Source organism: Oncorhynchus mykiss, chromosome 11 (assembly GCF_013265735.2).
Source record: "Oncorhynchus mykiss isolate Arlee chromosome 11, USDA_OmykA_1.1, whole genome shotgun sequence".
NCBI classification, from domain to species: Eukaryota; Metazoa; Chordata; class Actinopteri; order Salmoniformes; family Salmonidae; genus Oncorhynchus; species Oncorhynchus mykiss.
Genome location: NC_048575.1, coordinates 16719657 through 16738302, shown reverse-complemented (window position 1 = coordinate 16738302; position 18646 = coordinate 16719657). Strand labels below are relative to the sequence as shown.

Genomic DNA, 18646 nt, shown 5'->3' with positions numbered 1-18646 from the left:
CAGTGGTGTTACCTGCATTATGGTCGTGTTGAGGTAGTGTTGCCTACATTATGGTCGTACTGTGGTCGTGTTGCAGTGGTGTTACCTACATTATGGTCGTACTGTGGTCGTGTTGAGGTAGTGTTGCCTACATTATGGTCGTACTGTGGTCGTGTTGCAGTGGTGTTACCTACATTATGGTCGTACTGTGGTCGTGTTGAGGTAGTGTTACCTACATTATGGTCGTACTGTGGTCGTGTTGCAGTGGTGTTACCTGCATTATGGTCGTGTTGAGGTAGTGTTACCTACATTATGGTCGTACTGTGGTCGTGTTGCAGTGGTGTTACCTGCATTATGGTCGTGTTGAGGTAGTGTTGCCTACATTATGGTCGTACTGTGGTCGTGTTGCAGTGGTGTTACCTGCATTATGGTCGTGTTGAGGTAGTGTTACCTGCATTATGGTCGTACTGTGGTCGTGTTGGGGTAGTGTTACCTACATTATGGTCGTACTGTGGTCGTGTTGAGGTAGTGTTACCTACATTATGGTCGTACTGTGGTCGTGTTGCAGTGGTGTTACCTGCATTATGGTCGTGTTGAGGTAGTGTTGAGGTAGTGTTACCTGCATTATGGTCGTACTGTGGTCGTGTTGCAGTGGTGTTACCTGCATTATGGTCGTGTTGAGGTAGTGTTGCCTACATTATGGTCGTACTGTGGTCGTGTTGCAGTGGTGTTACCTACATTATGGTCGTACTGTGGTCGTGTTGAGGTAGTGTTGCCTACATTATGGTCGTACTGTGGTCGTGTTGCAGTGGTGTTACCTACATTATGGTCGTACTGTGGTCGTGTTGAGGTAGTGTTACCTACATTATGGTCGTACTGTGGTCGTGTTGCAGTGGTGTTACCTGCATTATGGTCGTGTTGAGGTAGTGTTACCTACATTATGGTCGTACTGTGGTCGTGTTGCAGTGGTGTTACCTGCATTATGGTCGTGTTGAGGTAGTGTTACCTGCATTATGGTCGTACTGTGGTCGTGTTGGGGTAGTGTTACCTACATTATGGTCGTACTGTGGTCGTGTTGAGGTAGTGTTACCTACATTATGGTCGTACTGTGGTCGTGTTGCAGTGGTGTTACCTACATTATGGTCGTACTGTGGTCGTGTTGGGGTAGTGTTATCTACATTATGGTCGTACTGTGGTCGTTTTGAGGTAGTGTTACCTACATTATGGTCGTACTGTGGTCGTGTTGAGGTAGTGTTACCTGCATTATGGTCGTGTTGAGGTAGTGTTACCTGCATTATGGTCGTACTGTGGTCGTGTTGAGGTAGTGTTACCTACATTATGGTCGTACTGTGGTCGTGTTGAGGTAGTGTTACCTGCATTATGGTCGTGTTGAGGTAGTGTTACCTGCATTATGGTCGTACTGTGGTCGTGTTGAGGTAGTGTTACCTACATTATGGTCGTACTGTGGTCGTGTTGCAGTGGTGTTACCTGCATTATGGTCGTGTTGAGGTAGTGTTACCTACATTATGGTCGTACTGTGGTCGTGTTGCAGTGGTGTTACCTGCATTATGGTCGTGTTGAGGTAGTGTTGCCTACATTATGGTCGTACTGTGGTCGTGTTGCAGTGGTGTTACCTACATTATGGTCGTACTGTGGTCGTGTTGAGGTAGTGTTGCCTACATTATGGTCGTACTGTGGTCGTGTTGCAGTGGTGTTACCTACATTATGGTCGTACTGTGGTCGTGTTGAGGTAGTGTTACCTACATTATGGTCGTACTGTGGTCGTGTTGCAGTGGTGTTACCTGCATTATGGTCGTGTTGAGGTAGTGTTACCTACATTATGGTCGTACTGTGGTCGTGTTGCAGTGGTGTTACCTGCATTATGGTCGTGTTGAGGTAGTGTTGCCTACATTATGGTCGTACTGTGGTCGTGTTGCAGTGGTGTTACCTGCATTATGGTCGTGTTGAGGTAGTGTTACCTACATTATGGTCGTACTGTGGTCGTGTTGCAGTGGTGTTACCTGCATTATGGTTGTGTTGAGGTAGTGTTACCTGCATTATGGTCGTACTGTGGTCGTGTTGGGGTAGTGTTACCTACATTATGGTCGTACTGTGGTCGTGTTGAGGTAGTGTTACCTACATTATGGTCGTACTGTGGTCGTGTTGCAGTGGTGTTACCTGCATTATGGTCGTGTTGAGGTAGTGTTGAGGTAGTGTTACCTGCATTATGGTCGTACTGTGGTCGTGTTGCAGTGGTGTTACCTGCATTATGGTCGTGTTGAGGTAGTGTTGCCTACATTATGGTCGTACTGTGGTCGTGTTGCAGTGGTGTTACCTACATTATGGTCGTACTGTGGTCGTGTTGAGGTAGTGTTGCCTACATTATGGTCGTACTGTGGTCGTGTTGCAGTGGTGTTACCTACATTATGGTCGTACTGTGGTCGTGTTGAGGTAGTGTTACCTACATTATGGTCGTACTGTGGTCGTGTTGCAGTGGTGTTACCTGCATTATGGTCGTGTTGAGGTAGTGTTACCTACATTATGGTCGTACTGTGGTCGTGTTGCAGTGGTGTTACCTGCATTATGGTCGTGTTGAGGTAGTGTTGCCTACATTATGGTCGTACTGTGGTCGTGTTGCAGTGGTGTTACCTGCATTATGGTCGTGTTGAGGTAGTGTTACCTGCATTATGGTCGTACTATGGTCGTGTTGGGGTAGTGTTACCTACATTATGGTCGTACTGTGGTCGTGTTGAGGTAGTGTTACCTACATTATGGTCGTACTGTGGTCGTGTTGCAGTGGTGTTACCTGCATTATGGTCGTGTTGAGGTAGTGTTGAGGTAGTGTTACCTGCATTATGGTCGTACTGTGGTCGTGTTGCAGTGGTGTTACCTGCATTATGGTCGTACTGTGGTCGTGTTGCAGTGGTTTACCTGTATTATGGTCGTACTGTGGTCGTGTTGCAGTGGTGTTACCTGTATTATGGTCGTACTGTGGTCGTGTTGCAGTGGTGTTACCTGCATTATGGTCGTACTGTGGTCGTGTTGCAGTGGTGTTACCTGTATTATGGTCGTACTGTAGGGTGATGTTGTTACCTGTATTATGGTCGTACTGTAGGGTGATGTTGTGGTGGTGTTACCTGTATTATGGTCGTACTGTAGGGTGATGTTGTTACCTGTATTATGGTCGTACTGTAGGGTGATGTTGTGGTGGTGTTACCTGTATTATGGTCGTACTGTAGGGTGATGTTGTGGTGGTGTTACCTGTATTATGGTCGTACGGTAGGATGATGTTGTGGTGGTGTTACCTGTATTATGGTCGTACTGTAGGGTGATGTTGTGGTGGTGTTACCTGTATTATGGTCGTACGGTAGGATGATGTTGTGGTGGTGTTACCTGTATTATGGTCGTACTGTAGGGTGATGTTGTTACCTGTATTATGGTCGTACTGTAGGGTGATGGTGTTACCTGTATTATGGTCGTACTGTAGGGTGATGTTGTTACCTGTATTATGGTCGTACTGTAGGGTGATGGTGTTACCTGTATTATGGTCGTACTGTAGGGTGATGTTGTTACCTGTATTATGGTCGTACTGTAGGGTGATGTTGTTACCTGTATTATGGTCGTACTGTAGGGTGATGGTGTTACCTGTATTATGGTCGTACTGTGGTCGTGTTGCAGTGGTGTTACCTGTATTATGGTCGTACTGTAGGGTGATGTTGTGGTGGTGTTACCTGTATTATGGTCGTACTGTAGGGTGATGGTGTTACCTGCATTATGGTCGTACTGTGGTCGTGTTGCAGTGGTGTTACCTGTATTATGGTCGTACTGTAGGGTGATGTTGTGGTGGTGTTACCTGTATTATGGTCGTACTGTAGGGTGATGTTGTGGTGGTGTTACCTGTATTATGGTCGTACTGTAGGGTGATGGTGTTACCTGCATTATGGTCGTACTGTAGGGTGATGTTGTGGTGGTGTTACCTGTATTATGGTCGTACTGTAGGGTGATGGTGTTACCTGCATTATGGTCGTACTGTAGGGTGATGTTGTGGTGGTGTTACCTGTATTATGGTCGTACTGTAGGGTGATGTTGTGGTGGTGTTACCTGTATTATGGTCGTACTGTAGGGTGATGTTGTGGTGGTGTTACCTGTATTATGGTCGTACTGTAGGGTGATGGTGTTACCTGCATTATGGTCGTACTGTAGGGTGATGTTGTGGTGGTGTTACCTGTATTATGGTCGTACTGTAGGGTGATGTTGTGGTGGTGTTACCTGTATTATGGTCGTACTGTAGGGTGATGTTGTGGTGGTGTTACCTGTATTATGGTCGTACTGTAGGGTGATGTTGTGGTGGTGTTACCTGTATTATGGTCGTACTGTAGGGTGATGTTGTGGTGGTGTTACCTGTATTATGGTCGTACTGTAGGGTGATGTTGTGGTGGTGTTACCTGTATTATGGTCATACTGTAGGGTGATGTTGTGGTGGTGTTACCTGTATTATGGTCGTACTGTAGGGTGATGTTGTGGTGGTGTTACCTGTATTATAGTCGTACTGTAGGGTGATGTTGTTACCTGTATTATGGTCGTACTGTAGGGTGATGTTGTTACCTGTATTATAGTCGTACTGTAGGGTGATGTTGTTACCTGCAGCACGCGGCTCATCCACTGGAAGCTGTCCTCCTCAGTAGAGTCTGGTCTCTGCTCTGCTACCACCACGATACGCTCATCACGCAGCACGGTCACACTGAACACTGCTATCCTGGAGCCACGTACAGACAGAAGGTTAGAGTTAGATGGTTATTAAGGTACTGTATATGTACTGCTACCGTTTACATGCAGAGTACAGAGGAGAATACTATTCCCTATGTAGGGCACTACTTCTGACCAGTGCATGTGGCCCGGTTGCATACCTCCCCCTGTAGACAAATTTCATTGGCTCCACGGCCAGTGCGGTGGCTACGATGTCATCAGCGTTATGTCTGCGCCCGCTGACCATGATGAGGCCGTCCATCTTTCCGGAGATAAACACCAGACCGCCTGGACCCACAAAGCCCAGCAGCCCCGTACGCACAAACGCATACTCACTGACCAGGCCTCCACCTGAGGCTACAGGGAACACCTACACACACACGTATCATACACAAACATTATACACACATATTATAAACAAACACCCACACGTTATACACATATTGTACATGTACTCATACATTATACACACATACTATATGTATTTTGCACGCACGCACGCACGCACACACACACACACACACACACACACACGTCTCCTTACCTCAAAGGTGTTCTTGGTCATGCCTGTCAATCCATAGTAAGAGGTTCCCGTGGCGACAGAACACACACACAGCTCCCCGATCTCATCTGTCTTACACAGGAGAGGCACACCCTCTGGCTTCACCACACACACTACGGCTGGGGACAGAACACACACATTAAACCTCACATTCACCCCTCACAAAACTGGAGCTGAAGAAGAGAGCAGGCTTAACACACACACACAGGTATGTACATGTACACGCACACAAAGGTGCATGCGCACACACACAAACACAGACCCCTACCTCCAGGCATAACAGTGCCCACATCCTGCACAGTGAGGACTGACAAGCGTTCCTCGGTGTCGACGCGGACCACACTGTAACTCAGACCCTGCATGGAGAGAACCCCTCGGCCTGGTGGCTGGCTACTGTCCTCCACTGGCCTGGATCAGAGAGAAACAGAGACAAGGAGAGAAAGGAAGAGCTATATCACACTATAACACATCTAAGCTAGTGCCACCTCAGCCACTTCACCTAGTGAGAATACTTTTCCAAACCAACAAAATCTAAATGTTTAGTCTGTTACTCTAGGATAGACCAAGTGAGAATGCTGCTGATTATTATGTGTGTGCACCTCCTGATGGCAACGGTCAGGGCTTCAGGAGAGCTGGCACAGGGACAGATGACCTCTGACCTCAAGCCTTTACTCTGGAACACGTTGAGGAACGCATCACAGGATGAAATAGACCCTGGAGGAGGAGAGGAAAGAGGGATGAAAGGAGGACAGGAGCAGAGAGGAGGGGAGGGCAAGATAGATTGAGGTGGGAAGTAGAGTGATAGTTACAGGGGTTAGATCCGTCGGCGACCAGGAGCATCCGGAGGGAACTCAGGCTGATGTCCTTCTGCTCTCTGTGGGCCACCAGAGCCCAGTGCATGTCCCTGGACTTTACACACGCTACCTTGGCTGGAGAGGGACACACACAGTGTTGACATCAGTTCTAACAAAGTTGGCATCAAATACTGACTGAATGATTGACATATGACTTGATGAGAATATCTTATAGATTGACAGATTAATTGATTATAGAGTGATTGATTGACAGGTTGGTGTGTCTGACCTTTGAAGTGGTAGACCTTCTGTATCCAGGACAACGGGTTGACCTTCATCAGAGAGTAGGGAACGCTGATCACATGCATCATGTTCATCACACTCTGGAGATGGGAGACACATATAACCTTCAACCTCTAACCATTAACCCCTTATCATACTTTCACTGCACCTGACCTCTAGTAGCTGGTCTTACCGTGAGGATGCCGTGCCACAGTCCCACATCCTTCTTAAAGTCTAGAACATTCACTATGGTCTCCGCTGCAGAGAGAGGAGAGGTAGAGGGGGTAGAAGAGAGGAGTGAGTGATTACCTGGCAGAGGGTGTATCTGTGGGAGCACACATGTGTGGGTGTGTGTGTGTGTGTGTGAGTGAATGAGTGAGTGTGTAAGAGAGAGAGAGAGAGAGAGAGAGAGAGAGAGAGAGAGAGAGAGAGAGACTGTCTGTTTGACTTAAAGTGAGTGTCTTACCTTCTGTGTAGCCACACGACTGTGTGAGGGATTGGCAGTGAGTCAGCAGAGCGATCCTCATCACGGTCACTCCCAGGACACTCCCATCCTTACACGTTTTATACTGAGAGAGAGAGACAGAGAGAGACAGAGACAGAGAGAGACAGAGAGAGACAGAGAGAGAGACAGAGAGAGAGACAGAGAGAGACAGAGACAGAGAGAGACAGAGACAGAGAGAGAAAGCAAGTGAAAATGTCTATGTGTAGAGTAACAAATAAATACATTTTTTTTAAACGTAGCATTTTCTAAAGAAATGTGTATTGAGTTGCATTAGAAGTTCTTCTTGTAACAGACATGTAATACATGTGCATTACCTCTATATAGGCTGTGTCGCTGTTTGCATCTTTGATGTGAGGGAACCAATCTCTAGGAGGTTTGGAGAGATGCTTCGACTCAGTCACGAACCACAGCAGCTTAGGCCACCCTAGAGAGACAGAGTGGCAATCATTTTTCATACACTGTCAAGGGACTTGATTACTATAACCTTTTCTTTGAATATAGTATATATATAAACACATGCACACACATACACTTACCTCTGAACTGTGGTATCTCTCCTGTAGCGCTCTTGGGCAAGCCTTTATGGCAGGCATCACTGGTCAGCGCCACGGTAACCCCACAGCTTCCCAATAGGAACCCAATCTGCTGGCTGCCAGCATCCTATTGGACAAGATAGACACTTAAGTCCAAGACAATAAAATTCTATACATATATTTGATTGAATGTGCTTATTGCTTATACAACAAAAGATACATTAATTAAATTAAATAAGTTGTTCCCCAGGGCTCAGTGCTCTGACCCCTGATGTACTGTACCTTGCGTGTGAGGGGCACCTCTATGGGTACAGGGACCACCTCAGCCAGCAGGCAGCCGTAGAAGGCCACCATGAAGGCCACCGGGTCATTGTTAGGAAACACCAGCGCAACCTAGTGGATCGGACGAATACAGACAATGAATACAGACAATTCTTCTGAAAATAGCATAACAAAAAAAAATATATTTTTTACTAGTTATTTCATTCAAGGGATGGATTTTCTACATGTACTCACCCTGTCCCCCGGTCGCAACATGGGCTCCTGCTTGCTGCCCAGTTTGTGGAGGATGTTATAGGCCAGCTTGATACTCCGAGACCACAGCTTCCCTGTGGACACAACACAAGGCTGAGTAAGTGTGTGTGTGTGTGTGTGTGTGTGTGCGTACGTGTGTATGTGTGGGTGTGTGTGTGGTTACCGTATGTGAGTACATATAGAGGTTTGCCAGTGGTATCCAGGCTGGTGAGACAGGGCGCTTTAGGGCTGATGGTGCCCCAGCGTTGGAGAGCTGCCTCCAGGGAGGGTGGCCAGTTAGTCACCACCCCCAGGGCTTCTCCACTTACTGCCAACATTTCTGCCCCCTCCGGGCGCGGCTGCTTAGGATCTGGCTGCTGGACTACAAAGAGTGAAAGAGAGACAGAGACTTTTATTGTGAAACATGCAAATAGGACCATTAAACACACTACAGATTACTGTAGAAACTTTCACTAAATATAGAGACAAAAAAAATAGCTAGACAGCTAGATTTAAAGCTTAGTTGATTTATTTATAGATTTATTGGTTGATAGCTCCTACCTTCTAGAAGTTCTTCAAAGTCATCAACAAAGAACTCTCTTAGCGGAGGTCTACGAGGCATTTTCAGAGTGTTCACTAGCTGCTGGATCTTAGCAGACACACGACTGCTGACCGGGACACCGTCTCCAGTCTCCATGCGTTCAGCGTTGCCGTATTTCTGAGTGTTTCGGGCGATGGTTCCTATGTGGCGCTCTGAGTGGGGGCGGGAGTGGGAGGAGTCAGACGAATAGCCAGTCACATCAGGAGGAGCAGAGTGATTCTCTACACACACAGAGAGAGAAAGATGGAGAGAGAGAGACAGAAAGAGAGAGACAAAAAGGAGAAGCGAGAGAGGCAGAAAAAGAGGAGACAGAGAGAGACAGAAAGAGATGGAGAGAGGAGAGAGAAACAGAGACAAAGAGAGAGACAGAAAGAGACAGAAAGAGATGGAGAGAGGAGAGAGAAACAGAGACAAAGAGAGAGACAGAAAGAGAGAGACAGAAAGAGAGAGGGAGAGTTAAAGCAGTGGTGGGGAACATGTATAAATGAGGTATGTGTGTGTGTGTGTGTGTGTGTGTGTGTGTGTGTGTGTGTGTGTGTGTGCGTACTGACCGTCAGACTCCAGTGGTGGAGGCCACAGCATATCAGAGCCGAACTCACAGGATCTTCTGAGAGAGCCTCCGTTCTCCGCCATGCCCAGAGCTGCCTTACGCTTCAGAGACAGGTGCCCTATACCTGCAGACACACACATAAAGATTACACATAAACACACACATCCTGTACACACACATACACACAGTGAAGTTGTACTCACCGTGGTGTGTTTGTGAGTGGTGAGCTGACACGTGGTGTGACTGGGTCAGGTGTGTGTGTGTGAGGTGGGCGTGTGCCAGGTGTGGGTGTGAGAGGTGTGTGTGTGCGAGCGAGTCGGCCAGTCGTCCTGCGTTGCCACTTCCTCCGCTCTGAGTGGACGAGGACGACGAGGAGGTGGAGCCTAGGTGGGCTGGACCTAAGTGGGCAGGGCGAGTCATCCAGTGTTCCATTCCCGGCATGTCATTGCCTGGCCCCGCCTCTTCCTCTGAGCCCGACGACGAGTCTGAGCACAGTGGGGACAGGCCTAGTGAGGGTCAGTAACCTTCATCCAACTTTTGTACAATATAACTAAAACCCATAGCTAACTAAAACACAACCTAACCCCAACCCTATGACACAGTGGAGACCGGCCTAGCGACGGTCAGTAACTTTCATCCAACTTTACTACAGCATAACATTAACATAATCATAACCAGTGCTTGACTTGGACTAAAATAGTGGGCTCCTGCCCAAGTCAATCACTGAACATAACCTGATAAGTGTATGAGTGTGTGTGTCTCACCTGGGGGTGTGTACGCATCCATGGATGTCTGTACCACCAGTGATCGTCGTTTGGAGGGCATAGGCACTGCCACGTTGCTCTCCACATGTCTGGCTAACACTGCCTGCACCGCCTCACTGTGGACGTCTAGGGGGTGATATGGTGTTGGAGAGAGATGGGCAGGAATTATGTTAGTCAATTTAATCAAAATCTAGCTCTACAGTGCCTTGCGAAAGTATTCGGCCCCCTGAACTTTGCAACCTTTTGCCACATTTCAGGCTTCAAACATAAAGATATAAAACTGTATTTTTTTGTGAAGAATCAACAACAAGTGGGACACAATCATGAAGTGGAACGACATTTATTGGATATTTCAAACTTTTTTAACAAATCAAAAACTGAAAAATTGGGCGTGCAAAATTATTCAGCCCCCTTAAGTTAATACTTTGTAGCGCCACCTTTTGCTGCGATTACAGCTGTAAGTCGCTTGGGGTATGTCTCTATCAGTTTTGCACATCGAGAGACTGACATTTTTTCCCATTCCTCCTTGCAAAACAGCTCGAGCTCAGTGAGGTTGGATGGAGAGCATTTGTGAACAGCAGTTTTCAGTTCTTTCCACAGATTCTCGATTGGATTCAGGTCTGGACTTTGACTTGGCCATTCTAACACCTGGATATGTTTATTTTTGAACCATTCCATTGTAGATTTTGCTTTATGTTTTGGATCATTGTCTTGTTGGAAGACAAATCTCCGTCCCAGTCTCAGGTCTTTTGCAGACTCCATCAGGTTTTCTTCCAGAATGGTCCTGTATTTGGCTCCATCCATCTTCCCATCAATTTTCACCATCTTCCCTGTCCCTGCTGAAGAAAAGCAGGCCCAAACCATGATGCTGCCACCACCATGTTTGACAGTGGGGATGGTGTGTTCAGCTGTGTTGCTTTTACGCCAAACATAACGTTTTGCATTGTTGCCAAAAAGTTCAATTTTGGTTTCATCTGACCAGAGCACCTTCTTCCACATGTTTGGTGTGTCTCCCAGGTGGCTTGTGGCAAACTTTAAACGACACTTTTTATGGATATCTTTAAGAAATGGCTTTCTTCTTGCCACTCTTCCATAAAGGCCAGATTTGTGCAATATACAACTGATTGTTGTCCTTTGGACAGAGTCTCCCACCTCAGCTGTAGATCTCTGCAGTTCATCCAGAGTGATCATGGGCCTCTTGGCTGCATTTCTGATCAGTCTTCTCCTTGTATGAGCTGAAAGTTTAGAAGGACGGCCAGGTCTTGGTAGATTTGCAGTGGTCTGATACTCCTTCCATTTCAATATTATCGCTTGCACAGTGCTCCTTGGGATGTTTAAAGCTTGGGAAATCTTTTTGTATCCAAATCCGGCTTTAAACTTCTTCACAACAGTATCTCGGACCTGCCTGGTGTGTTCCTTGTTCTTCATGATGCTCTCTGCGCTTTTGACGGACCTCTGAGACTATCACAGTGCAGGTGCATTTATACGGAGACTTGATTACACACAGGTGGATTGTATTTATCATCATTAGTCATTTAGGTCAACATTGGATCATTCAGAGATCCTCACTGAACTTCTGGAGAGAGTTTGCTGCACTGAAAGTAAAGGTGCTGAATCATTTTGCACGCCCAATTTTTCAGTTTTTGATTTGTTAAAAAGGTTTGAAATATCCAATAAATGTCGTTCCACTTCATGATTATGTCCCACTTGTTGTTGATTCTTCACAAAAAAATACAGTTTTATATCTTTATGTTTGAAGCCTGAAATGTGGCAAAAGGTCGCAAAGTTCAAGGGGGCCGAATACTTTCGCAAGGCACTGTATATTATATGCTTATAGTGAAAGGACTGACTAAAGGCGTGTCTATTGACCAACAGTTTGAATAACTCTGGTCTAAGGTCAGGTTCATCTGTAGTAAAGGTGTGTGTGTTTACCTGAACGGTAGCGTTCATCACGTGTTCCAGAAGAGCGCCGTCTGTGGAAGCGAGCAGCAGATGGGGGGGCAAAGGGGGGGCGGTGAGACATACCCTCCATACCTACACACACACACACACACACAGGGAAAGTCAGATAGAAAAAGAATGAGCGAGTCAAAAAGATACAGTCAAAGTCACAGACGGAGAGAGATACAAAAATCCCCCAAAATTCTCAGTGTGGAAGGAGCTTTCAGCATATTCATTATGCTGCTACATTCAGCGCATTGGAGTAATACAAAGTGTGTGACCCAGAGAGAGAGAGAGAGAGAGAGAGAGAGAGAGAGAGAGAGAGCGAGAGAGAGAGAGAGAGAGAGAGAGAGAGAGAGAGAGAGAGAGAGAGAGAGAGAGAGAGAGAGAGCGAGAGAGAGAGAGAGAGAGAGAGAGAGAGAGAGAGAGAGAGAGAGAGAGAGAGAGAGAGAGAGAGAGAGAGAGAGAGAGAGAGAGAGAGAGAGAGAGAGAGAGGGAGATGGAGAGGGAGAGGGAGAGGGAGAGGGAGAGAGAGAGAGAGAGAGAGAGAGAGAGAGAGATGGAGATGGAGAGGGAGAGGGAGAGGGAGAGGGAGAGGGAGAGAGAGAGAGAGAGAGGGAGATGGAGAGAGAGAGAGAGAGAGAGAGAGAGAGAGAGAGAGAGAGAGAGAGAGAGAGAGGGGTTAAACGAGGAGGGTCAAACCCAGTGGGACTAGAATAGATGTGCTGCAGACTGGTGTTCTACTAGAGGACAGAGACTGTGTTTTTATGTACCTCCAGGATGAGGGAAGTAGGCCCTGATCAGCTTAGACCGCTTCTTCTCATAACCCTTCTGTGTGATGTCACCTGGCATAGAGAGAGAGGGGGGATAGAGAAAGGGAGAGAGAAAGAGGGGGGGATAGGGAGAGGGAAAGAGAAAGAGGTTGTTTTGAGTGTAAGAGTATCAGTTAACCCAGTTTTTTGACAAGGCCTCAGAACCCACTCCTTTAGTGTGTGTGAGAGAACATTCTATTTTTTTAGAGTGAATGACAAGCGAATAAGAGCGAGAGCATGTGTTTCACAATCTGACCGTGGAGAGTGGCCAGAACATCTGGGTCCAATCTGCTCATCTGTTCCTTGCTATGATATTCAGGCATGTGTTTGTGTGTGTGTCTGAGGCTTTTCTGCAGATCAGATACAGCATTCCTGTTTCTGCACTCACTCACACACACACACACACACTGTCCACAGGGAGACACCATCTTCCAATCTTATCGCAGCGGAGCAGGGAGGGAGTTGCCTAGCAACCGTTCTCCTGGAGAAGGCCTGGTGGCCATCTTGGATTTCCAGATGTGAAAACTGGGCTAATGATCCCTGCATGTGTGTGTGTGTGTGTGTGTGTGTGTGTGTGTGTGTGAGAGAGAGAACACCACACTGAATTATCAGAGTTCATAACAACCCTATGCCCGTTCTCTCTCTCTCTCCTATTCTCTTGTTCTTCAAATTATATTTTTCTCTCGGTCTCTCAGTTTCATACTATTCATGGTTTGCACATTTCGTCTTAATATAGTTTTGAACATTCGTTTGGATGTTTTAGACTCTCAAAAGTGCATTACTGTGGCTTGGACATTTCAAAAGGAGGCAAATCATTTGTAGAAAAACCGTGTGTCATGATTTTGATGTCGCCAGGTTGACTTTAGATGGAGTATAAAGTTAGCTAGCTAGTTAAGAATTTTAGCTAGCTAACATTAACATTGCTAGCTATTTTTGACAAACTTTGCTAGCTAATGACAACATTGCCATCTGTTTAAAGTAAATTTGATGACATGATAATGATGGAAAAGTTGTTTCCTACAAAATATCTGCCTACTTTAGCAATGTCATCGTATTTCCAAGACACTATAGTGTAATTTAGAAGAAACAGCCGTTAGCCTCCGTCCAGAATGATTGGGCTTATCATTACTTTTTGGCACCGGCATCGCCGGCAGAGGGAGGCTTGAGAACATTCATAACAATGGCATGACACGACCGAGTGACGGAGGTGCAACCTATGAATACAGCTGAGAGGGAATCTATAGTCCATGTCACAACCACTAAAGCAATGTCTCATTTTCCTATTTAGAAAATGTGTAATAAAACTGAAAATTCTATTTTCCTTCAAGTGGCTGAAAATTGCTAACCAACATAGAACCTTTGGAAAGTGTGTTTTTGTGTGACTCACATTGATCTTCAGAATCACATCTACACCCAGCTGTGATTGGTTACAGTCTAAGCAGCATTCCTTTCCTATTGGTCATTGTGAACAAATTAAAATCACACAGATAGACAGTGGGAGAGAGATGCCATGCCAATCACTCTGTGTACCCCCCCTCCCTCTCTTTCACTCTCTGGTTTCTCCTTTTATCTTTGTATCCATTACAATCTCCTTTCATCTCTCTCTCTCTCACACACACACACACACACACACACACACACACACGCACACACACGTGTCCAGAGGTGGGCCAGAGGGCTCATACACACAGAATGGTCACTCGATGGGCCATAGAAAGAAAGAGAGGAAGGTGGGAGAATAATATACTGTGTAGCACAATACTTTTTGGCTCCTTCTCCATGGCCGACGTGACTAAGACATTTAAGTGTGTTAACCCTCGCAAGGCTGCTGGCCCAGACGGCATCCCTAGCCGCATCCTCAGAGCATGGTCTGCGCAGCCAGCTGGTCTGTCTACTGTCTACAGTCCCCACTTGTTTCAAGATGTCCACCATTGTTCCTGTACCCAAGAAAGCAAAGGTAACTGAACTAAATGACTATCGCCCCATAGCACTCACCTCTGTCATCATGAAGACCCACTTCAATTTTCTTACCGCCCCAATAGATGCACAGACGATGCAATCGCCAGCGCGTTCATTGACTATAGCTCAGCATTCAACACCATAGTATCCTCCAAGCTCATCATTAAGCTCGAGGCCCTGGGTCTGAACCCCGCCCTGTGCAACTGGGTCCTGGACTTCCTGACGGGCTGCCTCAGGTGGTGAAGGTGAGAAACAACACCTCCACTTCACTGATCCTTAACAAAGGGGCCCCACAAGGATGTGTGCTCAGACCCCTTCTGTACCTCCTGTTCACCCATGACTGTGTGTCTATGCACGCCTCCAACTCAATCATCATGTTTGCACAACAGTAGTAGGTCTGATTACCAACAATGACATGACAGCATACAGGGAGAAGGTGAAATGTTCCACGGCGTACACATCACTGACGATCTGAAATGGTCCAGATAGTGTGGTGAAGAAGGCACAACTGTGCCTCTTCAACCTTATGAGGTTGAAAAAAACTTGGCTTGGCCCCTAAAACCCTCACAAACTTTTACAGATGCATAATTGAGAGCATCCTGTCAGGCTATATCACCGCCTGGTACGGCAACTGCACCGCCTGCAACCGCAGGGCTCTCCAGAGGGTGGTGCGGTCTGCCCAACGCATCACAGGGCGCAAACTACCTGCCCTCCAGGACACCTACAACACCCAATGTCACAGGAAGGCCAAAAAGATCAAGGACATCAACCACCCGGGCCTTGGCCTGTTCACCCCGCTAAGTTGGTGGTTGAAGATATCCCTCTAGTGATGTGGGGGCTGTGCTTTGGCAAAGTGGGTGAGGTTATATCCTTCCTGTTTGGCCCTGTCCGGGGGTGTCCTCGGATGGGGCCACAGTGTCTCCTGACCCCTCCTGTCTCAGCCTCCAGTATTTATGCTGCAGTAGTTTATGTGTCGGGGGGCTAGGGTCAGTTTGTTATATCTGGAGTACTTCTCCTGTCCTATCCGCTGTCCTGTGTGAATTTAAGTATGCCCTCTCTAATTCTCTCTTTCTCTCTTTCTTTCTCTCGGAGGACCTGAGCCCTAGGACCATGCCTCAGGACTACCTGACATGATGACTTCTTGCTGTCCCCAGTCCACCTGGCCGTGCTGCTGCTCCAGTTTCAACTGTTCTGCCTGTGATTATTATTATTTGACCATGCTGGTCATTTATGAACATTTGAACATCTTGGCCATGTTCTGTTATAATCTCCACCCGGCACAGCCAGAAGAGGCCACCCCACATAGCCTGGTTCCTCTCTAGGTTTCTTCCTAAGTTTTGGCCTTTCTAGGGAGTTTTTCCTAGCCATCGTGCTTCTACACCTGCATTGCTTGCTGTTTGGGGTTTTAGGCTGGGTTTCTGTACAGCACTTTGAGATATCAGCTGATGTACGAAGGGCTATATAAATACATTTGATTTGATATCATCCAGAAAGCGAGGTCAGTACATGTGCATCAAAGCTGGGACCGAGACTGCAAGGCCATCAGACTGTTAAATAGCCATCACTAGCCGGCTTCCACCCAGTTGCGCAACCCTGCACCTTAGAGGCTGCTGCCCTATGTACATAGACTTGGAATCACTGGCCACTTTAATAATGTTTAAACATTGTTTACATACTGCTTTACTCATCTATGTACACTACCGGTCAAGTTTTTACAACACCTACTCATTCAAGGATTTTTCTATTTTTTTAAACTATTTTCTACATTGTAGAATAATAGTGAAGATATCAAAACTATGAAATAACACATATGGAATCATGTAGTAACCAATATTTTTTTAAATCAAAATATATTTTATATTTGAGATTCTTCAAAGTAGCCACCTTTTGCCTTGATGACATCTTTGCACACTCTTGGCATTCTCTCTACTAGCTTCAGTAGAATGTAAATATAGTATATACACTACCGGTCAAACTTTATTATATTCTACTGTATTTTAGTCAACGCCACACCGACATTGCTCAATCTAATATTTATATATTTCTTAATTCCATTATTTTACTTTTAGATGTGTGTATTGTTGTGAATTGTTAGATACTACTGCACTGTTGGAGCTAGGAACACAAGCATTTCACTACGCCCGCAATAACATCTGCATGTGACAACAAAATGTCATTTGATTTGACAAGAGAGCAGCTTGCCAAAGGAGCTGGATAAAAACAGAACCCCTATAGAGAAAGGCACTGCCCGCTCACTTTTGGCTGCTCACACAAGACATCTTTTAAATAAAGCTTTTAGTGATACACCTACATCAACAACGTTTTTACAGAGTGGCACCTGATAAAGACCATGATCTATCTGTCCTAATACCATGGTGTCTGTCATCATCCATCCATGTCCACATACAGGACCTGTCTATCTCAGCGTTTCCTCTTAGTCATTTGGCAGCGGTGGCCCACGAGACATGCTTTTAAATGATAAGTAGTTGGCTCAACAACTGGAAGTTAATGGGAACAGCTAGCATGTCATTGCATTGCTACACTACTAGCAATGCCCCCACCCTTGCTGAAAAAACCCTAGGGGAAACACTGTCCACCGGTATCTGCCATGTCCTGGTTCTGCTCTGATTGAACAGCATATGGAGGGACAGCTGGGTTGGGAACCAACACTCTAGCAATCATAAGATACTGTAAATCTGGCTGCAATAGAAAACGTTAACAACAACACATCAAGGTTATAGGCGTTCAACAGGGTGTCCCTAACACGCTAGTCCATGTAAACCACATATACACAGGCCGCTAGACGCTTCACACAACATACACCAGGAGCGTTGACAGCAATCTATAGAGCAGACAATGTATATTGATTAAAAATGTAAACATTATATAATGCAGACACAAATGCGTAATTTATCTGACAATATAACATGCGGCAAAATAATATCCGCACTCAATTGGTGGGATACGCTTGGTTGTGATTTAACAGATTCGGTGTCGGCTATTTTATTTTAGATTCAATTGTCAGCATAAAAATTAACCGAAATCATCATCAGCTGCTGAGCGTGCAGGCCAAAACACCGAGCCTGAGCACACACACACACCACCGAACCGTCTCCTGTCACGCAGTGTTGCATCGGTATCGCTATTATTACATCCATTCGGTTGAGCGTGACACACACACGTAGGCCTACACACACCACACGCACTCAGGTCCGTGGACGCACGGACAAAACGTACTTCTCAAGGTCAAATAGACAGTTTTCAGACCTGAACCGAGCACAGGGCCATATGTCTGTGTATGTGTCACGACCAGAGAGACAAAGAAAGGCGGGTGAATCCCGCAGTGGGCTCCCACTCTTCCCTCACCCCGTCCCGGCTAGAGCAGACTGTGAGGGCGGCTCTGACAAACATCTGGAGGGGCGGAGCAGGGGAGAGGGAGGGGGGTATAGGGTGGAACGAGCCATTACTGTAGAGATTCCTCTACGTTAACGGAAAAAACGGGGCGCACGGGGTTCGTTCTTACCCTCTGACAGCTCGAGCTCCAGCTCCGCCAGCCGGGCGCGAACCTCCAGTGGTAACGGCGACGCCTCGCGCTCTGCCATTAGGTTATCCGGTAGAAAAATACCTCGGTTCTCTCTGTTGCTTTCTCTTCTCCTCTTCCCCCACTCCTCCGCCAGAGAGAGAGAGAGAGCACTATTCTGCGGCCCCTCCTCGGCGGCGAGCGGTGCGTCGACGCGAACAAAGAGAATAAATCTGTTTGTCTGTTCACCGGGGCCCTGACATGGTCTCGTGAGGAGTCTACCTCCTCTTCGTTATTATAGTATTTGTGATGAGGGACCACTGAGGGTCCGTTGGTCGGTGGGTCTCGAGGCTGCTTGCCTGGCGATGCGGTGCTGATGATGAGACTCGCGCTGTTTCACAGCTCCTACTGATGTCACGTGACGCAGATAGGAGAGGCGCAGTACCGGGAATTACCGATAGGGGTCGCAGCGTGGGAGGCGGGGGTATTATTACCCAACCACCACACCCTCTCCACACACAAACACACACACACGCACGCACGCATATTGGAAATTATAGCATATATCTAATATCATTGAATTAT

General features: G+C 46.6%; 1 protein-coding gene across 7 annotated transcripts in view; it reads right to left on the bottom strand.

The window, feature by feature from the left end:
* Window positions 1–18646, bottom strand: part of LOC110536564 (disco-interacting protein 2 homolog C) — a 41327-nt gene that overhangs the window by 22548 nt on the left and 133 nt on the right. Inside the window, exons 1-23 of one of the 7 annotated variants that reach the window (XR_005034584.1) lie at window positions 18065–18467; window positions 12544–12615; window positions 11762–11863; window positions 9830–9955; window positions 9269–9571; window positions 9067–9189; window positions 8476–8736; window positions 8099–8296; window positions 7918–8009; window positions 7684–7794; window positions 7405–7528; window positions 7183–7292; window positions 6830–6932; window positions 6557–6621; window positions 6371–6464; window positions 6097–6216; window positions 5887–6001; window positions 5556–5695; window positions 5270–5406; window positions 4887–5095; window positions 4497–4735; window positions 3153–3400; window positions 3083–3116 (exon numbers count right to left, since the gene is read on the bottom strand). Coding sequence is in view for 4 of the 7 variants with exons in the window: in XM_036935054.1 (XP_036790949.1) it covers window positions 4621–4735; window positions 4887–5095; window positions 5270–5406; window positions 5556–5695; window positions 5887–6001; window positions 6097–6216; window positions 6371–6464; window positions 6557–6621; window positions 6830–6932; window positions 7183–7292; window positions 7405–7528; window positions 7684–7794; window positions 7918–8009; window positions 8099–8296; window positions 8476–8736; window positions 9067–9189; window positions 9269–9571; window positions 9830–9955; window positions 11762–11863; window positions 12544–12615; window positions 18065–18143 (2799 nt within the window). In the remaining 3 variants the exon portion in view is untranslated. Of the gene's footprint in view, window positions 1–3082; window positions 3401–4496; window positions 4736–4886; window positions 5096–5269; window positions 5407–5555; window positions 5696–5886; window positions 6002–6096; window positions 6217–6370; window positions 6465–6556; window positions 6622–6829; window positions 6933–7182; window positions 7293–7404; window positions 7529–7683; window positions 7795–7917; window positions 8010–8098; window positions 8297–8475; window positions 8737–9066; window positions 9190–9268; window positions 9572–9829; window positions 9956–11761; window positions 11864–12543; window positions 12616–18064; window positions 18468–18646 lie in introns of those variants that run through there. The other 6 variants (XR_005034586.1, XR_005034585.1, XM_036935054.1 and 3 more) reach the window with 6 other exon arrangements.